A 19,474-nucleotide genomic window follows, 5' to 3' on the forward strand; every position below is an offset into this window, starting at 1 on the left:
GTGTGGTGTCTATGTTGCCTTCACGTTGCCCAGAAAACCTCGGAATTACGACCGAACGACACATTACAGTATATTGATGCGAAATTTCAACAACTCAAATCAACAATGCAGTATACATCAGAAAGAAACACATAATTTATTAAGGTTGGTAAATACTAATTTCGTCATTGATGATTGATTAATGGATGAATTAATACATTCTTTTTGCAATTAATTGATCACTCTTGGTCAAGAAAAGTAGCAAACCGATAAAGTTGGAAGCAGCAAATGAATTTGAATGAATTTTTTTGCTTGATAAATTACTTTGAAGAAGAATTGTACGTTTCCAATTTCTGGAAAATGACTGCTAGCTAGTATTTACTGATTGATTGATTCAAAGTTATTCCAGACTGATCTGTGGGTGCAAAAGACATTCACATAGTCTATTTGGTAAAACAAAACAAAACAAAACAAAACAAATGCTTAAAGAACTTATTTAAGGACATTTATTTTATTGATAACTTGATAACATTTTCTCAGAATTACATCTGAAGTCAGTGTAAAATAAACTGCAATAATGACAATAATAATAATAATAATAATAATAATAATAATAATAATAATTTGTATGAATTGGCTTTACGTGTAGAAAATATATCAAATAGCATTAACATTAAGCTGTAGAACTGTGCCAATCAAAAACCTCAAAAAGATGCAAGCAAATTTAACCAAAATTCTCTCACTCTTTCTCACACTCAGTCATTCACTCGGTCACTCAGTATCACTCGATATTTCTCACATTCATACGGCCTCTTTCTCTCTCATTGGATGCCAGTCCTTGTTCGACAGTGAAATGGCTATTTGACTGCAGCAGAGAGCGAGAGACGTGCAGAAGGGAGAGATGAAAACATTCACAGCACACATACACAAGGACCGCAGGCATGGAAGGAAGGTGTTGCTCAGCTGTATGCAAGGCACCACAAACCTGGAATAAGAGAGGGAGAGAGCGTTAATTCAATGATTGTGTCTAAAATCGCTCTCTGTGTGTCATGACAGACAGAGGAGAGAAGACTCTGAAAAGATTTACATTGTGAGAAAGAAGATGTCATTCTGTAAACCTTTGGCAGTGTGAATCAAACTGCAGCCCTAGGGTCAGGTAGGAGTAGGAACTTGTGTGGTATGCTGTTTCAGAAGTTTGAGTTAAGTGGGTATGAGCTTTCTACCTGTTTTAGGTCACAAACAAGGCAATGCCTCTTTAATGCATGCAGCATGCAGAATGGTAACCCATGACACAAAAATATATTTCAAATGTTCTTGATGTTTGTTTCAGTTGTAATCACTGAAAGAAGCCTTGGGCTATTTCACCTCTCCAGCGTGACAAGCTTAGCTTAGTGAAAAGACTTGAAACAGGGGGAAATGGCCAGCCTGAGGTAAAAAAGGTTTTAAAAAAAGCCATCTACCAGCACCTCTAAAGCTCATAAATAAACACACGATGTCTTGTTTGTTTAAGCCATATAAAAACCGAAGTGTAAAAACAACACATTGTGGCTTGGGGGTCAGGTGGCACAATCTTCTGGGCTCAGTGACTCCCTGGAGTTTCTGCTGGTGGCCTGGCAACCTCAAGGTGATAAAAAAGACCCCCCTATCTGACTTTGGTAGGGATTTAACGACAACATAAAAAAGATAATTTTGTATGCTGAACGATGCCTCCCTTATGTTCAACACCAGGAGATATTTGATGAGAAGAGAACTCCAATCACAGCAGGTGGTTCGGTCACATACCTGCTGTGACATCCCTGATTAGGGTTGGACAAGATGCTTTGAAGTTTCCTCCTGAAGAGCACAGCGTCTGAGCCCAACAAGTAGTAAGTAAGCAGAAATCTTATTTTGGTTCATTGCAAGCATGATATCTTTATATTAAAGTGTATCCTCTTTTTAACCCACTAAAATTACGCTGTTATCCCTTTTGGGGTCTTGAACCAAAGGGTTAAACAATAGTTCACAACTTTCCCCCAATGTCTCTTTTTTTCTTGTGAATTTAGGATTTTACCTTTTCAGGCCCTATAAAGCTGAAACAATTATTAATTAATCAATTGTTTAATCAAGAGAAAATTATTCATCAACATTTTTTATCACTGATCAATCATTTTCTTATGTTTACGTCCATGTCTCTGTAAACTGAATATCTTTAGGTGTAGAACTGCTGTTCAAACAAAGCTACATTATGAAAGATGTCACATTGTCACATTGTACAAATAAGTGCATTTGCAACTTATTGGTCATATTAACTGAGAATGAACATGATCATTGATTGCAGGCATACTCCTACAAGTACTACCTATATACCTATAGATATATGTAATTACAAGAAGACTTTGCTTAACGTTAGGAGTCAAAACCAAAAACACTGGGACCCACTGGTGTAGAGCCTCTGTACTATAGTGTTTTTTCACTGTGAGTGAGTGAACATGACACTGATGTAAATGCCTACATGTGCGAGCATTTTTATTGCACCAACATACCAGACATGTAGACAGGCAAGAATGGCCAGGAAAATACCACACAGGAGAGCGAAGGGCACAGCAAACAGCAAGGAGAGGCAGCGGTACGTCCAGATACGAGCCCTCTCGAAGCCAACAACACTGTAAAGCCACACTTGGTCTATGCTACGAGGTGTGGCGGGCTCCGCCAGTACGTCACTAACCTCCACCTACAGGCCAGGGAACATATAGAACATCTTAAATAAAAGACTGACGTGCTTTATAACTTCAGGTGAGACTGACTGACTCCCACACAAAGACAGTTACTGTATAGACGTGAAGAGATGAAAGCATAATTAAATATAAGCAGTGTGTAAGCAGCATCACACTGTTGAAGCAGGTCGAAGTGGAACAACTTTTAATTACTTTATTTACAGTTTAGGGTAGTTTAGTTCAGTGGTTCCCAATCTAAGGGTCAGGCCCTGCCAGTGAGTCACAAGATAAATATGAAATATTGGATGATTATAACTCTTTGGGTCTCCAAGGAGGATGTAACCATTAAGTGGAGAGGTGTTTATTATGGATAACATACTGGGCCCAAATATCAAAAACAATAGGAGGGACAGAATGATAAAAAGACCGTAAATACAGCTGCAGAATTTAGTTTTATCAATGACAGATGATGGAAGTTAAAACTCTAAAAAGGAGGAAATGAGAAAAGGAACCTTTAGGTGCTGGTTGATGCCATAAGGGTCCCTGTTGACAGGATAGGTGGGGGTGGGGCTGAGGGTGGGGGTGGGTGTTGGCGTAGCAGGGGTTGAGGGAGGGGTCGGAGGTTTGGGCGCTGGAGTCGGGGCTTTGGATGCAAACTCTGGAGGAGGAGGAGGTGGAGGAGTGTTTCTCTGTTCTCCCTCGTCCTCATCACTGTCATCGATCTCACACTCCACCAGACAGTCGTCGCTCACCATCATCATCCTCACTGGGGGAAGAGCAACGTGCTTGTTTTCACATGTATCAAGACAGATGAACACAATCAAACACATGGGGTTACCTGCATTGGCCCTCTCCTGACGTGCACACATTTATACTGTAAACCAATGCACACACACACACACACACACACACACACACACACACACACACAAATACACTCCTGCAGCAGATTGCAGGCATGTAGAGTGTAACAGCGAGCTGCACTGGCACTGCCACCTGTTCTTTAGCCCCCAAAAAGGAAGTCATACCAAAATCTGTAAATAGCCGCTGGGACATTTATAAAATGAAACACACATAGTATAATCATCCCATATCAGCATTCTTTCATCAAAATCATTAAAAGGCTTTGATTAAGAAACTTTAAATCAGCTTTCATATATTAAATATAACATATATATACATATATATAATATATATATGAAACAGGTGCTGTGAGGTGATAACTCATGTCCTTGGTTAGAAGCCATCGCTGCAGGTCCACAACGGGCAAACTAACAGTAGAAATGATGAATCATGTCTGACTTACCTTACTTAAAGTGCTATCTTAATCCTGTATCAGTGACAGAGACGCTTGCAGAGAGACGGGGCAGGGGAGCCCTGCAGAGAGTGCTAATCTAAAATGTCAATGAGATCAGTTCAGCCTCTTAATCACAATGTCCCTCAGAGCTGATTTGGCAAATGAGAACTCATACAGACACCTAGAGAGCTTGACACTGACTTAGAGCAGCAGAAGTGCTAATGTGGTACAGTGCCTCTTATTCCTTGTGTGTGGTGTGTGTGTGTGTGTGTGTGTGTGTGTGTGTGTGTGTGTGTGTGTGTGTGTGTGTGTGTGTGTGTGTGTGCGTGTTGGGTGGCTGTGGCAAGGGGTTATTTTAGGAGGAGGAGCGGATGGGTCTAAAAGATCTTGTTACAACACTTGGGTGCCGTCGTAACACAGAAACTGAAACAATGAAACACACAAACATTCACGCCAATAATATAATTCCTTCCAGTGGATACTTTATCGCACCAAGTGATGAGTTAGAACAGCGGTGGCAGATCTATACATTTTTCTATGTGATGGCAGGGTTGGTATGGGAGGCAGTGGGTGAGGGTCCCTACTTGAGCATATACACTGCGGGAAAAACCCAACAACTAAAAGCTTGTTATTTTACTGAGACATGTGGTATGTTCCCTGTCTCATCTTTCTCACCCAGCTCTTCATCCCTCACATTTAGTTATTATCCATCCACTCAGCTCCATGTCTTCCTCCTACAATCTTCAGCGTTTTCCTATTTTTGCTAAAGCTGGAAATATCTATTCTGTTTCGCTTAATTTTCATTTTCTATCAGAAGTTCCAGTTCACCAACTTCTTTGTGTGAAATGATCTCTTGATTAAAATTTGTCACTGTAAAACCAGATAAAATAATTTAACTAAAAAAATTGTTGTAACTGATTACAGTGAACATTTTAAGTAAAACTAACTAAAAACATTCTTGATCATGTTACTTTAGTAATCTTAAGGGACAATGACTTAATTTGTAATTTAAAAAGTACCTAAAAGCTGCTTAATCAAGAATCTAATCTAACTAAAAAAAGTTGAGTTTATGTTACTTAAAAATGATGTAATCGGTTTCAACAATTTTTTTTAGTTAAAATAACGTATCGCTTTACAGTGTTGTCGGAGTTTGTTAATACACTACAATCATATCAATAAACAAAATGTGATATTTAGATCATAGCTAAAATATTCTCAGTCTGAGGATGCAGGCTGTTTGTATATTTATTTTCTTATATTCTGATTTATTCCTCAGATTAGATTAAATTTTTGGGTACATTGTTTAGTTGGTAGGTATGCTTTAGGTTGAGTGAATCTGACTGTGCTGTTCCTACTATTTATTGCCTATTTTGGTGCTCCGGACAGGTCAGGGCCACAGCGATGACTGAATAGTGTTTTGAAATTACAGTTTTAGGAGCTGGAAAGGTTTGGAGTAAATATGTGGCAGCATACCCCAGAGAAGTTCAAATACACTGACAACCCATTAATCATTCACCACTTTGTCATCTTTATTGTATTCATATTTTTTTTACCACATATACAATTGGACACAGTAAATTTAGTGACATCATCAAACAGTGATCCAGAACAACAGGGCGTTTCAATCATAGAAGCAGAATCAGCTTGAAAAAAGGATTCTACTTCTATGTTTCCAATACTGAAACACAACAGAGGGGAAAACGTAAAAAACATTTCAAATGCTTTTGGAGTCAAAGTAATTGTACACTGCAAAAATCCTGAAACGCACATTTGAATGGGACCTGTGGATGGTGCTGGATATAGTCGGGGGGCCAAAATGTGTGGATGAATGAGACAAGAGTTTCGATCGCGGCTCCAAAATGTCGCCGTTGCATTCACAGTTTAAATCAGAGGAATTTCTCTCTTATGGGGGCCATTTTGGCTCTTGAGGCTAGGGCACAGTTTCCAGTTGAACCAAAGCCCTGAGTGAGAAACTCTTACTTATTCCTTCGAAGCCAAACCTGAGTTAGCCCGTCTCTAACTCTGCAAAAGCCCTGAGTTTTGGCCCGTGTATCAGGCCATGTATCACATATGAAGGGGAATGTGTTTTCCATCCTTGTGTGTGTGCGCTGCATGCTGCTATAAAGTACTGACTTCACTGTTAACAGTTCTCCAAGATAACATCTGTGGAGCCCCAAAATGTTCAATATTAAATGTTCTACAAGGAGTTGGTTACTGGTTATGAAACAGTCTAATTTTAATACTGATGCCTCTATATGACCCACATAAACCAAACCATGAGCGAGAAGATTGGCTATTTCAATGGAATTATTCTTAATGCCTAACACTGTGTCGGATTCAGTCAGATGCCCCTTGATATCAATGAAACGATATCGCTGTTTTCATCACATACTGTAGGAAATATTTTATGTTATAATGCCACTGCCCTCTCACCTTTCACAACCCCCCTGAACACTGCTAACACAGTTAGCTCCTGATAGCTAACGCAATGTCAAAGTAATTCTGAATCAACCACGTAGCTGCTACTGTAAATAAACCCAGAAGATTCTTCTGTTACTTCCTTTAGCTTTGTTTGTTACTCAGCATAGAGACAAAGAGACAACATTAACGTTAGCTCATTAATTCAAAATGACTTCGGCCACATTTTGATTCTGTGACACAACTCTGTGGCGAACAAAATGACTTTCTCTGTTGTCACTCAAGCCAACACAAGCTAGCCGTATAGCTAACAGTGCTAACACTTTTCACTTGATGCTGAATAATAGTTCAAACAACCTTTTATGTCAGTAGCATGAGCAGCCTGGTTAGGCTAATGCTACATTCACATAGATAGATACATTAAATACAATTATTTTAGGAATATTATTTTATGTAATTTATTAATTATTAGTGTCTCATTGTCCACATTGTCCATGTTTTCTCCGTGTGTGAGGGAGCTTGGTTTATTCAGGATAACATCGACACTGTTGCTGCTCTAGCTAAAATGAGTCAACTGGCTAATCTATAGCAGTTGCTGATTTTGCTAGCTTAAAATGCAGGGGAGGGGGTAAGTGACTGGCTCAAAGGGGAGATGGTGGTGACAGCCGCGTTGGCATGAAGTGACATCATGAAATGTAATCAGGAAAAATGTCTTTGTAAATGTCTTTTTTGTGAAATAACATTTCAAAGTAATGAGTTGATTTTTAAAAATGTCTTGAATTATTTCCTTAAATGTTGGTTGATTTCCTTCAGTTCATCTGTATGATTATTGATTTCATAATTTCATTATTGTATATTGAACACTTTGGGGTTCCATAAACACCCTCCCAGATCACATGATTTTTTAAAAAACATATTATGCTGTTCAAACTGAAATCTGATATTTTTCAAGTGAAGTAAATGTGAAGAGTCAAGAGTATTTTTTCTTTTTTAAAATAAAGCAAACATTATAAGGGTGAGCCACTAGGGGGCAGCTTAAGTCTTTTGTTGTTGTATCATGGCAACCACTTTAAAAAGTCAGTCTGGTGATATCACTGGCGATGTCACATCCCTGATTCTCCAAAAACTGCAAAAGCCTGGAGAACAAAAACAGACCAGAACATAAAAAGACCAAAAACCAGCTGGAAAACAGACACACTGGACGTACAGTAACACGGCACCGGGACTAATGGCACTATGAGATGGCAGAGACGCAAATATTATACACGTGTCAAAAAAATAAATCAAGATCTTCACCAAATGTATCATCAGCATCACCATAATCATCATCGTCAAATAATAAATCAGTAATTCCAGTCATCCTCTGCTCTCTCTCAGTCCAACGGTCTGAAAAGGGCCCGTCCTCTGAGCCCGAATCCTACTTTTTTGGCAGCGGGGGCAGCTTGAGGAACAGAGGAAGAGGAGGAGGAGGAGGAAGAGGAGGAGGAAGAGGGAGCAGGAGCGGCAGGGTTGGCGAGGGTGGACTGCTGCACGGGAGGCTGGCGAGACAGGAGCTCCTTGAACACCGAGTTCATCTGACGGCTGATCATCTCCTGAGAGAGCAAGAGGAGGAGAAGCGAGGGAGGGAGACAGAGACATGAAAGGTTAATGAAAATGTAGCCCTCGTTCAGTAAAGCCTGATGACACCTCTGCAGAACTGCACAAGATGCTGCATTAATGCTGCACTCAGTTCATCCAGAAGGTGATTCATAAGACTGATATCAGGTGACTGTGGCCAGATTATGAATCTAATTTCTTCTTGCACTGTGACAGGCCTTATCATATTAAAAGTACATGACGTCCATGAATGGTTAATCCTGGCCTGGTGTCAAGGTGTGTTCAGGAATAAATTAATTATCTACAGGTATTCAAGTTTTAAGCAAAACTCTGAAAGCAAAGAGCCGAGCTGACTTTTACCTTTAAACACCAAATGCTGTCCTTGCGCACAAATAGTAAAACCCATGATGTGTTAGTCACAGTCCTCAGAATACACAGACCTCATGTTAGCTCAAGTTTCAGTGCCCTTTACTACTCGTAGAGATCACTGAATGAATGCAGCGTGTGTCTACAAAACTTTAACACCTTTACCCTGCTGAGCAGCATTGCAGTTCAAATGTAAAGCGGTGATGGCAAAAATCATTTCTTTCTTTCCCATTACTATTAGAATGTGTCTGTTTCAAATTGCGGTTTCATGTTACATGCTTTCCAGCATCACAATACAGTATTACTATAGCTTATCCCATTTTCAATGATTAAACTAAACATCCAAGGTATGAATAAAAACAGTAAACTGAGGCAGTTTCATTTTGTCTTGCATGAATGTAGGATTTACTGCAGGGTAACGTCAGACACCATCATCTGTACTTACAGTCAGACAGCATTTACAATAAACAAACTTAAAGTTTTCAAATGTCCTTCTTACTCAAACATTGACTCCTACTTAAAAGTCCAGTGTGTAGGATTTAATGGCATCTATCGATGAGGTTGCAGATTGCAACTCGCCTCGCTTCACCTTCCCCTTCCAAACAAGAAGAAGAAACTATGGTGGCTGCGAATGTGAGAAAAACGGCCCCATCCAGAGCAAGGCTTATTCTAAAGTCACAAAAAACATAACAATTCTTACTTTTAGAATTAAAATGTATGAATAATATATTCTATTTCTCCCAATAGATCCTCCTAAATGTTACACACTGGACCTTTAAATTGCATTACCACAAAGGAAATGACCACTGTAGACTGTAGTGATCTCTGATAGGCAAACCCAGTGTCCTCTTTTAAATCCCTTCTAAAGCCTATCTATCTATTAAATGAGCTTATCTTGTTTGTGTCTTAAGTTTGGGAGCTCATTGCTTTTATTTGTAGGTATGTTTCTTTTTTTCCTGGAAACACTTAAAAGGTGCTATATAGATAAAGTTAATATTTGTATTATTTGGTTTGTTTGACAACATTATTTGATAATGATAATTTTACTATAAAACGCAACATTGATTTATTAATAAACACAATAAACTCTGATAAACATGCTGCGTTATGTATTACCTCATCACCTAAAGATAAGTTCCTTTTGTAAGAGTCTGAACATTCTATGTTCAGACTTTTGCAAAATTGAAACTCAGTTGTGAAAACTGAGCCACAGTAACTGAAAAATACTGTACAACAGTGATACACAACTTGCGGCCCACAGGCGGAATCAATGAAAATAAATAGATTTACACTGGAGGTTTTCTTGTCATTAGTAAATCCTCAATTGGCTGTTACTTGCAAAAGTATATTAGCCACACACACTAAAGGAGCTTAAATATGCTATTCTGTCCCTGGAAATAGCAGTTTATAATACATTTTATTTATAAGCGCTTTCTAAATACTCAAAGACACTTTACATAAAAACATAAAAGCAGCAAAACAACATCAAATAGTAAAACAATAAGAACACATCAGACTAAGCTAAACATTAAAAGCAATTTTAAAAATGGTTTATGTTTATGAATCATTCCAACGTTTGAGTGATTGCATGATGGAAGAGGTTCCAGCTATGTATATGTAAGCATTCACATGCAGTCGCAGATATTATATGCAGTAAAATATCCGATTTATCTGTTATATAGGCCTAATGTCAATCCTTGTACCAAGTTAATTTAGTTAATTAGTTAATTTGAAAATAAAGAATTTCTAAGAAAGATGAGTTATGGGCCTTTTAATGTTCTGATAAGTCTAATATTTGTTTATTAGCTGGCCACTGGCCCCTGTCATTTTGCAAAAGTAGCCCCGGGAAAAGCAAGATGAGTATCCCTGCTGTAATACATCCAGTGTGTGTCAGCTGAGTGTCTCAACCTTTTACACTTCCTCAACAGTCTTGTACAATTCTTGTGTCAGGTGCCCCGCGTACGCCTCAGCCTGTGTCTACTGTTGTGGTGTTCTAGCTGGAACTTTTTTGTCATCTGTCAAAAGTCCTGTGCTCATGTCTGAGCCCAGCCCAAAGGCCCTCAGGGTTTACCATAAACAGGAGAGGAACCCTGCTGTCCAGTGTGTAGGATTTAGTGGCATCTAATGGTGTAGTCCCTGGTTTCACCCTCCCTTTCCAACCCTGAGGGTGAAACTACGGTTGCAGCGAAACACGCACAGAAATGCATATGGGCCCATATTTGGGTTGGTTCTGCGCCAGTATCCTAAATGTTACACACTGGACCTTTTAATATGTATCCAAATGCACATGAATTTCTTTTGTGTGTGAGTTTTGTAGCAACAGAAATACAAATGGGAGAGAAGAGAGATTTCTGCAGAGGCAAGGTCTTTGTGTTACAAAGTTAGCTAAGCTGCTTTCAGTGGAAAGGGGATTTCCTTTCAAACTGACGTTATTGTATCATAAGTGTCTTATCTTTGGGCCTTGACACCAAAACACTGCAGGATGTAGCTTCAGCGGTGTCAGCGCAACAAACCAGAACTGATTTCTGGGAAAGTTAGCTAGATATATAGCATGCAGGTTTATTCAGAAAAGCAGCTTAACAAGCAAGGTTAAGATGAGCTGCTGGTTGTGTGCAAATGAAACGTACTACAACAGGTTCAGCATTAGCCAATCAGATACTACCAATAGCTTATAAGCTGATATCTAAACACCAAATCTGAACCATGTTCCACGAAGCAGTTAGTACTTTTTGCACGAATCCATATTCTGGGTTATATTTAGTTATGTAAGTGAGTTATATAGAAAATGTATTCAATCTGCTTTTTTGAATAGAGCCTAAATGTTCTTCAGCGTGTCTGGCTCCTCCTAGTGCTCCTAATTGCATTTACAAGAATTCACCAGGCCTGAACGAAAACAACCAATCAGAGCCAAGAAAGATAGTTGATTATTGAAGCTCATTCCCAGGTCATCAAATACCGTTGCTAGGAATGAGACTCAACAATCACTTATCTTCAAGCCACCAACCAAAAGCGTCTTTCTATTTTTCTCTACTCTGATTGGATGTTTTCATTCAGGCCCGTTGGAGCCATTAGGAGCACTAGGAGGAGCCAGAGGAACCTGATTGTTTCACAGATGATCTGTCCCATGTACTACTGTAAGGATATAGTGAAAGTTTCAGCAAATATGACAAAAATTTATTTTGAACCAGTTTGACCACAGGGAATACCGTATCGAGGTGATTTTCTTTGTCTCTGACCAGGACTCAACAAAGACATGTTTAGCGAGTTAAGGCGGTGACAGGAACGGCGTCATGCAGGAGTTCAGGCATTCGAGAGACAGTGACTGTGTAGAGCCAGGAAGTTGTGGGTTGTTGGGCTGATGGTGGCCGGTTGTAAAATTTTAACGCATTGCCAAACCCAAGTAAGCAGGCCTACGTCATTACCATCTCTCAAGAATGACTAACCTTGTCAACTGCTGTTCTCTCTGGCTGAACAAATGGAGGTTTGTCTGGGGGTCTAAAGCCGCCCTGTCTCACAGTGTCCAAAGTGTGCCTTCGCTCCTGAGACCTGAAAGACAAACAAAGGTAAGACAAAACTGAACTGAAAGATAAAGATAGATGCTGATTTCTGAATGCCAAATCTCATCTGAACCTCCTTTCATGTTTTGGCAAGAAAAGCTTCTCTCATCTTCCCACACTATAATTAATATCAGATGGTAACTGTCCAAATTTCAGTCAAACATGAGATCCCTTTACTGTAATTATTTCTCTTTCACAGCTAAATTGGCACATGCCAATACCACCACTGCCATCCTTCAGTCCTCTATGTTGATGCTCTGTGCAGGACTGTCCTTTCATTGCCTGGTAGGTGATTAAGATTAACATGATTTCATTTCAAAATATTTGCCTTTGATTGATAGTGACAGCTGAAGAGTGACAGGAAAGGGGAGAAAGAGAGGGGATGACACACAGGAAATGCCCACAGGTCGGAGTCGAACCCATAGCTGCAGCAAGGACTCGGTCTTGGTACATGGGGCGCCACCTCTACCAGGTGAGCTATCCAGGCGCCCAATAAATCATTTCTTGCGCAAACAAACTCTGAACACTGACATATTAATAACTTACAGCTAAGTAAGTTGATATGAGGAATTTCCTAGCAAACCGTTGCCTTGTGGTTCTGTCCATGCAATGTCCAATATTCAATCATCTTTTAGCTCTGTTTTTGATCTCCACCAACTCCTGAGGGAATTACTGTATCCGGCTCTTTCGCTGCTAAACTAAACTTTACTATGTAGCGTATGGGTAGTGCTGGGTGGAATTATTTTTGCATGACAGAGCTTTTAAATAGGTTTATAGTGGCTTATTCTACTGCTGGGAGGACATATAAAAACATTTCATTGCCATCATGGAAGGCTTTACTTACTATAGGATTTTCTTAGCCCCACAAAATATAAAGGAATCACAATGCATGAAACAGTTGCAGAATGTAAACAGTTTTTATAAAGACATTTCACAACTTAAAATTAAAATAGTTGTATAAATACTATATATTTTCTTGTGCCCAGTTATTACCAGCACTTATTTTTAGTGAGAAATAAATGGTTGTCCTTTTTGCGTGTTTTTAAACTAGTTTCCTAATTAAACATGATTATTAATGGTGTTATTACTATGTCTCCTAGCGTAGTTTGGTAGTAGTTTGCTTTGTCGAGCAAAAATAACACAGATGAGAGCGGTGAGAGTGAACCAAAACAGGAAAGTTGCAAGCCATAAATAAAGAAAACAATGAGCTGAAAGACACTAAACAACTACACAGAGCTCAAACAGCAGAGTCAGGTGATAATTGTGTGTGTGTTTGTCATTCATTTCACATACACAGTCATATGATCCATTGTTAATATAAATGCCAATGGTAATGTTGTGTTATTTCCCTTAATGTTTCTGCATGAACAATATTTATCACCTTTATCTCAAGAGGTTATAAACCTCTTTGTACTGTATTTGAGTGATGAAAATGAAATTACATGCATACAGAAAACACTGTGTCCGAGGTGTGTGTCAGTCTTACACTGGTAGATGTCGTGTGGCGGGAGAGGTTGGTGGTTTTCGGCTGGGGCTCCCCTCACTTCCTCTCTGTCTCCCAGGCAACGAAGCACTGTCGCTGTTCACCCGCATCCTGTCGAGACGTGCACGGAAACTTTTCAACTGTATGTTGTGTGCATTCATGCACAATAATGTGAAAATTAGAATTTCTGTCTGGGTGTGTATTTTGCTGTCTACATCTATTGCTACATCTGTTGTGCATTCAAATATGTGGGTGTGTGCGTGTCTGTGCGTGTGTACCGAGTTGTGTTCTCCGTCTGTGGATCTTCTGCTGTCAGGTTTCCAGTGCTGCCTCCTCCTCCTCCTTCTTCTCTTTTCCCTCGCTCTGACCTGAGGGAGGAGAAGAAGAGAGAGATATATTAAGTATATATTTCACTACAGAAAGTACAACCAGTACAAGTTTAAATATGAGATGAAGGTTGAGTGACAAAATAATTGTAGGATGGAGCAGAAACTGGAGTACGTGTGACCAGATTTTTTACATGGAATCTTTTCACAAAATGAGGCAGAAATATATAGTGGGTGGACAAAATAATGCAAAATTGTGGTCTTCTACAAAAATATCACCTTTGTGCAACTTGCAATGCTCAATTTTTGTTTAACCTGTGTCAATGTTCATTTAAATTTATGGAGATTTTTGAAGCCATGGCTTTTAGTGGTGTTATATTGTAAGATATTATAATTTTTTTTCTGTTGTTTGTTGTACCCTTATTTATGCAACCTGCATAAAGTGGTATAAGGCGGTATGAATTAGATATGCAGTAAAAAGACCCATACACACAAGTACAGGTAATTATTTATTTATTATTTATTTATTTCTTTTTAATAGCACCTGACTCTAGGTCTGTCCCAGACCCAGTGTGCAGTGTGCTGAGGGCTGAGATGCAAGTTTTTTAAATCTATTTTCATCACTTGTTCTGATAGCTGCTATTTCTATGTTCACGTGCGATGGCAAGCTGAATTTTCTTCAAACCAGCAAACATTAGATATCGTGGCAGAAATAATACTTATAGCCAAAGTGTAAACTTTGAATGAATGTAATGTTGATTTTTTAAATGTAAAAAATGTCATGATTGCTGTTTGTTTTCTTAAGGGGGTTTAAAAGGTTGGGAGTCTTGGCGTAACCATAGGGCTCTGAAATCACATTTACACTTCTCTTTTACCTTTGGACACAGCCAGTCTAGCTGTTTTGCCATGCTCCCAGCCAACATATGGCTCTAGCTTCATATATAATGGGCAGATGTGAGAATGATAAAGTCTTCCTTACTTAATGCAGGAAAGCATTTCAGAAATTCATGACATATTCCTTTAAAGTTCCAGTTAGTTTAGGAGGATCTATTGGCAGAAATTGATTATAATATTCAAAGGTATGTTTTCATTAGTGTATAATCACATGAAAATAAGAATCATTTTGGTTACTGCTTTCATATCCATTTTATCCTACACACTGGTCCTTATTTAAATAAATATAGATTTAGCATTGTTTCCATACTGTGCCTAAAATAAATAACTCTACGCCTCTGGCAGTGTGGTCAGAAAAAGGAAGTTCAATATTATAAGTCATTCTTGTCATAGTCTACTGTACTTGCAAACAAATCTTGGCACTCCTTACAGCACCCAAGGGCACTCACTTTGGGGGAAAAAAATTATTTCAGTTTAATTTGTCCTGTATTGTATTCAAGAAATCTGGCACTAAAGAAAGAGTATTTGACTCAGTTGGGAGACAAAAACATCAACTTATAGGAGCCAAGACTCAGATGAAATTTATTGTCTCAAACTGGAATAGAGGCTTCCAAGATCCATTTCTGTCATCAAGTATCTAGAAAATGGTTGCCTGAATGGTTCGGAAGTAGAAATGTCACTCACCCATCCAGCACAGTGATGTACTTGTGAGGAATGAGACCTTTAACCCCTCCCACTTCGCCTCTCCACCAATCACAGGAGGCCTTGCTTTGAAGGATGAGAAGATCTCCCACCTTGAAGGACAGCTCTGCTGGAGATCTCGCCACATAGTCGAACATAGCCACTGCCTCCCACTCTGTACACACATGCAAAGACTTTGTTAAATAATCTTATCCAAAATCCTTATGATTCATGTATGCTTATGAATCATAATTTACAATGGTTGTTCAAAATGTAAATGTGGTTTGGTTTGTGGTACATTCGTGTGAAGTATAATGAGTAATACATCGCCTATGTCTAATGGAAACCTGTATGTACTCACCGTCCTCACTGGGCAAATGCTCAGTCTCTCCATCTCCCTCCTCTGTGATTGGTTCACTGCAGACAAGCATAAAAACGAAAGTCAGTGGTCATGCACAGTTCCTCTTCTGTATAACAGACAGACCAACTGTCATACCACTGGCTTTCTTTGTACCCTTATTCACTTCGCTTATGCAATTTCACGTGAGTTTCAAGTTTTTTCTGCAAAACAGATGTTGTGGAAATAAAGCAAGATTAAAATACAAAAAATAAGTTGGAACCCCCCAAAAAAAAATAAAAAACTGCATGTAGTCTGATGTAGGCAGAATGGTGATTGAGGTTCTAGGCTGTAACAGTGCTATGATTTGGGGGACTAAAAAGTGGGATCTTTGTCTTGTCCACATTTAAATTAGGGAAATTATGGGCCAACCTGTCTTTAATATCTTGGACACTTTTGTGATCGAGTTACATCGGCCCGATTTTATGGAATTAAGGGGGAGGTAGAGCGGAGTATCATCTGCATAGTAGTGAAAAGTGATGTTATGACTTTGGATGATTCTTCCCTATGGGAACATGTAAAGATAGAAAAGAAGTGGACCTAAAACTGAACCCCACATGAAATTTTTGCAGGTGTGGAGGATGAGATGCCAATGGAAACAGTTCTTTGAAATGTAAGAATGGAACCAATCAAGGGTGGACACAGAAATGCCGACCCAGTGTGTCAGGCAATCCAGGAGAATTCTGTGGTGGACAGCGTCAAAGACTGCACTGAGATCTAGAAGAATTATTTACTGGCATCCGTAGCACAGAGGAGGTCAGTGCTGTGGCGTTCACAGAACACTGACTGGAATTTCTCAAAAATATTGTTTTGGTTTAAAAAGGAGAATCTGTTACAATCTGATTTAGAAAAACAAGGAATAGGCCTGAAATTATTTGAAATAACTGGGTGGGACATGGCATCCTTAAATGCACCTGTGGACAGAGAACTATTAAAAGACATAATCATTCTTCTGGGACCAGCTGCTTCAAATGACAATGAAATTACATGAAATGCAATTCGTTATTGTTATTTGTTATGCGTCCAAGTAGGGGTAAAGAGGCTGGGTGGAAATTATTAAAAGCAGGAGTGTCCTCAAGGGTCAGTTAGAAATCTTTGATAAGGTGTGAAATATTTGACCTAATGTTGTTAATTTTGTTTAGAAAGAAGTCTTTCAACTACTCACAGCCGATTGGGGAGGAATTTGTAGTGGAGCAAGCAGAAAGATTAACTACAGTATAATAAAATATGTATGGTGCTAAACAGGATCCTGGAGTTATGATTGCTCTTGGTGATGAGGTCTGAGAGGTATTAGTCTTTGCATCGTCACATACTTCATACTGTTGTGAGATTTCTCAAATGACCCTAAAACCTCAGAAAAGAAAGGACCAAATAAATGATAATGCTCTGTTAAATGTCAAAAAGTACATTACATAAATGTTCATGGATAAAACAGCCAGTTTTACTGAATTCCCAAAGAGCGGGTGTCTGAGGTTTCCATGGACACTGTCGATAGGCTGGAGGCTTGTGTTCAATTTTAGTGAGCAATCAGCTTAATAGTATTAAGCACTTTTTACACAAAGCATTGCAAGTTGCCCAGAAATGCCTCTGGCATGGCATGTAATTCTGTTTCAAGAGGATGAGCCATGAAAAAGGGGCTAAGGGGGAAGCTGCTCTGCGTTCTTGGAACCATCTCAGACTGAGTCTTAAACTCCAACAAGACCAACAAATCTCTGGAGGAATGTGAGGCTGTTGCCCAGATGCTCATTTACTACAAATCATCCAAGGAAAGAAATAAATGGAGATTGTTTTTCAAAGAAAAAATTATATTATGTTTAAACAAAAGTAATGGAAGCCTCTTGGCACATTTCAAGTTAGATGAATTCAACCATTCAACTAGATTTGACCAAAGAAAAAAAATGAGACCATTTTTGTTCCGAGCCATGAAACTGACACCATGTAGTAAAAGTAATCAGACAAGTCCAAAATATTACCAAATAGATCAATAAATAAAATTGATGGTTAAATAATTACAGTGGAGTGTACAGTACAATAATTGAAAAGCTTCCTTTAACCTCCATTCAATTGGTTAAAAAGCAAAAAGCTTTATTTTTCCTTGCCACTATCAGTTGATAAAACAAACTAAAATATTAATAATAGTGTTAGCTAGCTAACATTGTTCGTGTTGGCCTGTCAGCTAAAATGCTTAGTAACTAACAGTGTAATTTATATTATTTAAACTGATTAGTTCAACTCTCCATTTTCTCCATTATGTAACAATTGTAAATATTAATTATTGATCCATTCACCATTATTTCTGATTTGTCTTATAATTATACTGCTCCAGCGCTCCATATTTTTGGAGGCTAACAGCATTTTACAACTAATACCACATTTATATCAAAGACTACTCATCTCTCACCAGTACTCCTGCTCCAGAGTCATGTGCTTCTCGTAGACAGGGCCCGGCAGTTCTGATTGGCTGGGGAAGATGATGTCATGTTGGAGGATCATGGTTTTGACAAGATCATTGACCTGTGGCTGCCTAGCAACAGCGTCATCCGAATCCAACCCCCTCAGCAGGCTCGGACCGAAGCAAACAGCCAAGTTGTAGGGCTGCATCATGTTCTCATCACTGTACTGAGACACGCTGGGAAAACACACACACACACACACACACACAGACACAGAAACAGACACACACACACACACACACACACACACACACACACACATACAATGAACTGTTATCTTTGGCATGGGTGTGGAGTTTTATGACCACAGCAGATATCACAAGTGACAGAAAATCGCACACTGGGTTATGTTGTAGCTTACTGATTGAGGAAAGCGAAAAGGTAACGCAGCACGATGAGGAGTGGCCGTGGGAAGGTGGAGACAATCGCTTTAATCTGGGCAGCTTTCTCCGTCACCCCCTCGATTTCTGATCATGACAGAGAAAAGGAGCATGATGAGCTGAAGCAAAGATTAAACTATTATAAGAAGCAGTTAGAAACTGTGTCAGATGCACAAATCACCCAAAATTCTGAAATGTTTTGACACTACTAGGTGAGGTGGCTGGGTTGATTAATTCGGCCCCTGACAGGAAGGTCTAAGTATTTATGGGTAGTAAACAACCTGTAGGCAGGTTCACAACCTTGATTAGCTGTGCAAAGTTTGACTCAGAGTTTCTGTTTTGGAAAACAGAATACGCCTAAAGGAATAACAAGGAGACAGTGAGAGAGATAACAACAGAGCGCAAACAAGACAGTGAGTCGCACCAGAGGAGAGAGGAGACATTGCACCACCTTGCATCAACACTACATCTATTTGTTACTTTGTGTGTGTGGCAGTGAAGTAAGGCTACTACTCAAGCTGCCAAAAGCTAAATCAGAAATAGCAGGTTTATTCATTTGCTAAAAGGCTTCTCGATCTACTGTGCATGTGGGGGTTAATCAGGTAAACTGTGGTAGAACAAGCTTCTAGAAACCATTGTATACATAAATAACTACGTCACTGAAAGCAGACATGAGAAACCTGCACGATGTGAAAACACAAACACACACACGTATGTAGAGTTTAGATAAAGGGAGCTTACGGACACACTCCAGCAGCTGAGAGTAGCTGTCATAAGGGAAGAGAGGAGGCTCAAGACCCCTGAAGTAGAGCTTCAACACACCAGCCACAGAGTCCAGGTCACACTCACTGTCTGACAGAGGATCATCCCCTAGAGAGTAAAACAAGACATGTGAGATCAATGTGTCCATGTAGCAACACAGGCTTATGTACATGTTTCATGCAGAAAAAAGGC

At 39.3% G+C, this 19,474-nt stretch overlaps 2 protein-coding genes and 1 long non-coding RNA gene across 5 annotated transcripts in view; all 3 read right to left on the reverse strand.

Annotated features, from left to right (window-relative positions):
* Nucleotides 1-84: 84 nt before the first annotated feature.
* On the reverse strand, nucleotides 85-4,218 carry cav4b (caveolin 4b). Its single transcript, XM_051425041.1, has 4 exons — nucleotides 3,979-4,218; nucleotides 3,185-3,438; nucleotides 2,502-2,689; nucleotides 85-964 (listed from the first exon to the last, which is right to left on the reverse strand). Exons 2-4 carry the CDS (start codon nucleotides 3,431-3,433, stop codon nucleotides 781-783), a joined length of 621 nt encoding a protein of 206 aa, XP_051281001.1. The 5' UTR covers nucleotides 3,434-3,438; nucleotides 3,979-4,218; the 3' UTR covers nucleotides 85-780.
* Nucleotides 4,219-5,473: 1,255 nt separating this feature from the next.
* The window catches only part of arhgap4b (Rho GTPase activating protein 4b), a 35,896-nt gene continuing 21,895 nt past the window's right edge, over nucleotides 5,474-19,474 (reverse strand). For 2 of the 3 annotated variants that reach the window (XM_051424080.1, XM_051424081.1), the window contains 9 exons: nucleotides 19,262-19,390; nucleotides 18,502-18,607; nucleotides 18,089-18,316; nucleotides 15,652-15,707; nucleotides 15,294-15,465; nucleotides 13,668-13,757; nucleotides 13,393-13,500; nucleotides 11,793-11,895; nucleotides 5,474-7,979 (listed from right to left, as the gene is read on the reverse strand). In XM_051424080.1, the coding sequence (XP_051280040.1) occupies nucleotides 7,761-7,979; nucleotides 11,793-11,895; nucleotides 13,393-13,500; nucleotides 13,668-13,757; nucleotides 15,294-15,465; nucleotides 15,652-15,707; nucleotides 18,089-18,316; nucleotides 18,502-18,607; nucleotides 19,262-19,390 (1,211 nt within the window). In that variant the 3' untranslated portion in view covers nucleotides 5,474-7,760. The remainder of the gene's footprint in view (nucleotides 7,980-11,792; nucleotides 11,896-13,392; nucleotides 13,501-13,667; nucleotides 13,758-15,293; nucleotides 15,466-15,651; nucleotides 15,708-18,088; nucleotides 18,317-18,501; nucleotides 18,608-19,261; nucleotides 19,391-19,474) is intronic. The other variant, XR_007887567.1, reaches the window with a different exon arrangement.
* LOC127376804 (uncharacterized) lies at nucleotides 8,566-11,786 on the reverse strand. The gene is made up of 2 exons (XR_007887568.1): nucleotides 11,447-11,786; nucleotides 8,566-11,191 (listed from the first exon to the last, which is right to left on the reverse strand). It is a non-coding gene; the product is annotated as an uncharacterized LOC127376804 (long non-coding RNA).

The sequence above is a fragment of the Dicentrarchus labrax genome, unplaced genomic scaffold, assembly GCF_905237075.1.
Source record: "Dicentrarchus labrax unplaced genomic scaffold, dlabrax2021, whole genome shotgun sequence".
Taxonomy (NCBI): Eukaryota; Metazoa; Chordata; class Actinopteri; family Moronidae; genus Dicentrarchus; species Dicentrarchus labrax.

Coding starts and splice junctions, on each gene's coding strand:
- cav4b (XM_051425041.1), bottom strand. CDS start 3,433: ATGATGATGGTGAGCGACGACTGTCTGGTGGAGTGTGAGATCGATGAC. Junction 2,690..3,184: donor GCATCAACCAGCACCTAAAG/GTTCCTTTTCTC, acceptor CCTGGCCTGTAG/GTGGAGGTTAGTGACGTACT. Junction 965..2,501: donor CTTGCCTGTCTACATGTCTG/GTATGTTGGTGC, acceptor CTCTTATTCCAG/GTTTGTGGTGCCTTGCATAC.